This window comes from Grammomys surdaster, unplaced genomic scaffold, assembly GCF_004785775.1.
Source record: "Grammomys surdaster isolate TR1022 unplaced genomic scaffold, NIH_TR_1.0 810, whole genome shotgun sequence".
Classification (NCBI taxonomy): Eukaryota; Metazoa; Chordata; class Mammalia; order Rodentia; family Muridae; genus Grammomys; species Grammomys surdaster.
This window is the reverse complement of record NW_021605229.1, coordinates 124844-129181: the sequence shown is the minus strand read 5'-3', so window position 1 is coordinate 129181 and position 4338 is coordinate 124844. Positions and strand designations below refer to the sequence as shown.

General features: G+C 40.5%; 1 protein-coding gene across 1 annotated transcript in view; it reads left to right on the top strand.

Annotated features, from left to right (window-relative positions):
- The window catches only part of Afdn (afadin, adherens junction formation factor), a 129464-nt gene that overhangs the window by 67909 nt on the left and 57217 nt on the right, over window positions 1–4338 (top strand). The window contains exons 12-13 of the mRNA XM_028782632.1: window positions 1749–1867; window positions 2163–2241. Coding sequence (XP_028638465.1) covers window positions 1749–1867; window positions 2163–2241 — 198 coding nt within the window. The remainder of the gene's footprint in view (window positions 1–1748; window positions 1868–2162; window positions 2242–4338) is intronic.

The window sequence follows — 4338 nt, the reverse complement described above, 5'->3', positions numbered from 1 at the left end:
TACACCAGGATCCTCACTGTCTGCCTTTGATGCTGGTCTCTCCTAAGATTACACCAGGATCCTTACTCTCTACACCAGGATCCTCACTGTCTGCCTTTGATGCTGGTCTCTCCTAAGATTACACCAGGATCCTCACTGTCTGCCTTTGATGCTGGTCTCTCCTAAGATTACACCAGGATCCTCACTGTCTGCCTTTGATGCTGGTCTCTCCACTCTGACATCCTCAGAGGCTTGACTGACTTTGTGTCATTTTTATGATAGAACGTCTGACGGGAACTTCCAAGTTAACATAGCAAATCAAGCCTGGCTTTTGTTTTTGTTCTTAACTTAATTCTTTCTCATCATCTTTATTTTAGTGAGTTATACCACCAACCATGGCTTTGCCTCACTGAAGCTGACGTTGATTTCTTATCTTTGCACAAGTCTTTCATGAGGACCGTTTCTCTGGCTGTAAAGTGTCTCTGTATTCCTCTGCCTTGCTCATTAGCAGTTCTGTGAGCAACAGCTCCTCTCCTGGGCTTCTGATCAGCCCTTTCTGGTTGTCATTGCTCTCGAATTTAGAGACATGCTTTTGGTTCTGTTGGAGCTCTACTGTCAAAGCTGCTCGTACCTTCCCAACTCACAGACAGCTCTTGGTGCTGTGGCCTCCATGCCTCCAGGAGTGTTATAAGTAATGTCTGCCCTTTTCCTTTACACGATTCCTGAGTGTCCCACTTGTCTCTGAAGCTCTTTTTACCTTGCACTTGGTCTCATTCTTTGCTTTCATATAATTGGCCCCTTCTTGTCTTAGCCCGCCCTCCTGACGGGGCTTGTTCTTGAGCATCATCTAGTCATACTACTCCATGTAAGACTTATATAACTATTAATTAATACTGTTACTGTCTTGGCTTGCTAATTGATGATGTAGTCTGTGAGCTCTGGACATGGTGACCCTGCTTCTTCAATTACTCTCATGCCTTTATTGCTTTGAGTAGTGCCGTGCTGCAACAGCATCTTGGCACGTAAATGAGTAAAGACTGGAGGGGTCAAGCAGAATTTTTCTTATCACAATGTATACTCAACACAGAAGACTTGGTAAATAGAGGAAGAATGAAAATCTGTTATCCGTAGTATATAGGTTAGCTCTTCAACACTGTTGAACCCTTTCTTTCCAGAGTGCTTGTGTCATAGGGAGGCGTGTGCCCGTGCCTTTGTGTGCATTCACATGTTTCGACTGTATTAGGCTTTTGTCTGTCTGTGTACATGATACTGTTACTTGTGAGTAGTTTTTTGTTTTCTTAAGTCACTTGACAAGTCTTTCGTGGCTAAGCACATGAACATGTCCTAATTTACATAAAGTCCTAATTTGCTTTTTCGTTGGCATTACTCACATTTATAAGCTTGTTTTTATAAAATTTTAAAACCTAAAAATTGTGCCTTTTGTTGTTTAATTTTGTGAATGTAACTCTGAGAAGTCAAATGACTAGTCTTTCAAAATCATTTTGTCTTTATATTTTGTTGATAAAGTTTATTCCTTGCCCTTTGAAAATCATCATGGTTGTGTTTTTCATGCCGTTGTGTTCAGTGCTGTGAGCTTCTGGGCAGGACCTTGGGCAGCGCATCCTGAGTGTTTCTTCATTACTCTCTGGTCTGTGTTCTTACCTTACCTGTGTAGCAACTGCACATCAGACTGCTGCCTGCAGTGCTGAGTGTAAAGCCAATGGCTGGGCGTGGGGCGTCCTAACACACTCTGGCTTCTCTTGTCACAGAGCACTACTAGACTGGACAGTGACCGGGTGTCCTCTGCCTCCAGCACAGCTGAGCGAGGGATGGTGAAGCCGATGATCCGACTGGACCAGGAGCAGGATTATCGACGAAGAGAGAGCAGGTAACTCACGTTGACTAATAGTGAGAGAAGAGAGAGGTCCTGGAGGAGGCGTTTGTTGTGTTAACAGATTTAGCTGGAACCTTTACTGGGCTTTTATGACTATTGTTTTGTTACTGAATTGAGGAAAAATATGACTCTTTAGTAGGTGCACTCCTTACTTGCCAGAGTATAGGTGTGCTGACAAAGGCATGTTAGGCTACACTTGCTCTTACGTTGGCTGCTTTATACACACAGAAAGGATGTCTTTATAACACGGTAGTATGCCATCATTTTTATAGATTGTATTTATTTGTAGAGATGTAAAGACACAAGTGATTTTGGAAAAAGACATAGTCACTATGCAGACGCTGTGGTATGTCTCCCTGTTGAGGCAAGTAGAGGGGGGATTAGTTTCCTTATATTGTGGCTTCATTTCTTGTAACACAGAGCTTCTCTGATTTCTGTATTCTTTTATGCTTTCTAGTTTGTTACCTTAATAAATCAGGATTCCATTATCTGATAATTGTTTTTAGTGCTATAGCAGGCCATGTCCTACATGCACACTGTTAGTGACACCTTAGTAGTCAGATGTTGAGTGAATGTCTTGTTGGCAGGAGCTGAAGACACTGACCTGTTGCAGTGTTTCGAAGGAGGCATTCTTTGTGTTCTTGTCAGAGATCCAGAACAGATGTTTGGCAGAAGCAAGGGACATGCCTAGGGTTAGAGTTGACTGTCAACCCAAGACATCGTATATTTTTACTGTTGTCCAGCAGAGGGCGCTGTGCACAAGATTATTAATAACTTCAGTCCAGAAATGAAATATGTAGTTATCAGGAAATATCAGGGTACTTTTATTGTGTGTTTTTGACTGTTAGTGTAAGATTTTTTTTGTCTGTGTGATTATTAGGTGTCATACATGTAGTTGTTTTTCTGTGTTTGCACTTGTATCGAGTGTGTAGAGTAAATATGTTGTCTGTCATAGTGGAATGGTGATTTTCTTTTTGGTTTGCTTGAGATGGGCTTCAGTATATAACCCTAACTGTCCTTGGATGTCAGTATGTCATCCAAACTGGCATTGGACTCAAAGAGATCCTCCTGTCTCTGCCTTCCAAGTGCTGGGGGTTAAAGACATGTGTTTCCATGCCCAGTATGAGTTGGTGTTCTGATGAGCACAGCCATGCATTTGTGTGGTGATGGCGAAGTGTGATGGAGAGTCTAAGTTGGAAGAGGAGAGTCAGAACATGTAAGCTAGTAAATATGCTCTTGCTATATCAAAGTAGCTATGGCTAGTTAAAAATCATTCCAGCCGGGCGGCGGTGGCGCACGCTTTCATCCCAGCACTTGGGAGGCAGAGGCAGGCGGATTTCTGAGTTCGAGGCCAGCCTGGTCTACAGAGTGAGTTCCAGGACAGCCAGGGCTACACAGAGAAACCCTGTCTCGAAAAACCAAAAAAACAAACAAACAATATATATTCCCTGTAAGAACACTTTTTGACAGTATTTTGTAAGATAAGCCTAATGTGTTTGCAAATAGTAAAAGTTTCATTTACACTAAGTATGTTGTTTGCTGATACTAAAGATGGAAACATAAGCCTTTCTTCTAATTCCTACTACAGTTTTCATGTTGACAATGCTGAAATTAGCAATGCTTAATTTAAATGGTGTACCGTAAAATCTGAGTCATTTTAATAAATAGGCTTAAAATTAAAAGTCTAGGCAAGTATAAGCATCTTGTAGAGTGATGGGAATGATTTTTCTTTTAATCATCAACAGTTCTTTTCCCTTTTTCCAATTTATATAAACTTTACTAAATTTGTTAAAAGAATGAAATGGTTTACACAGTTTATCCAAGCTAATTCATAGGAAGCTGCTGGCCAAGCATGATAGTGCACACACCTTTAATCCTGGAGGCAGCCACATCTCTGTGAGTTTAGGAGTTTGAGGCCAGCCTGGTCTATATAGTCACTTTTAGTCAGCCAGAGTTTTATGGTGAGACCCTGTCACAAAAAAGTATGCTTAGTATAAGAGCCATATTGAAATAATTGTGAATTTAAATCATACTGTTTTCTTAAATTCTTAAGTTAAACTCACATTGTTAAATTATGGACTAGAGTAAACTTTGACTAATATAATTTAATAGAAATAATTTATGATAAGAGTATGTGTTAATATTGTGTTTTTTCTTTAGATTTATTTATTCGTGTTTGGTGTTTTTGATGTGCGTGTCGTGGTTACTCAGCAGTCTCTCTTGACTGTTAAGCCCTTCTCTAGAGAAGTCCTTTGTATTGTTCTCTTTTTACTCACTTTCCCGTGATTGGCAGAGGTGAGACTGAGGAGAAGGGAGCTGTTTGCGATTGGGAAAGAATTATTTCAGTTATCTGATCTATAAATGATTAGAAATCTATCCCAAATTATCCTCTCTTACTTCTAAACAGAATTATATGGCTGTTTGTATTAACTGACTGTGAGTGGGCCAGTGCTGCTGTGTGCTTG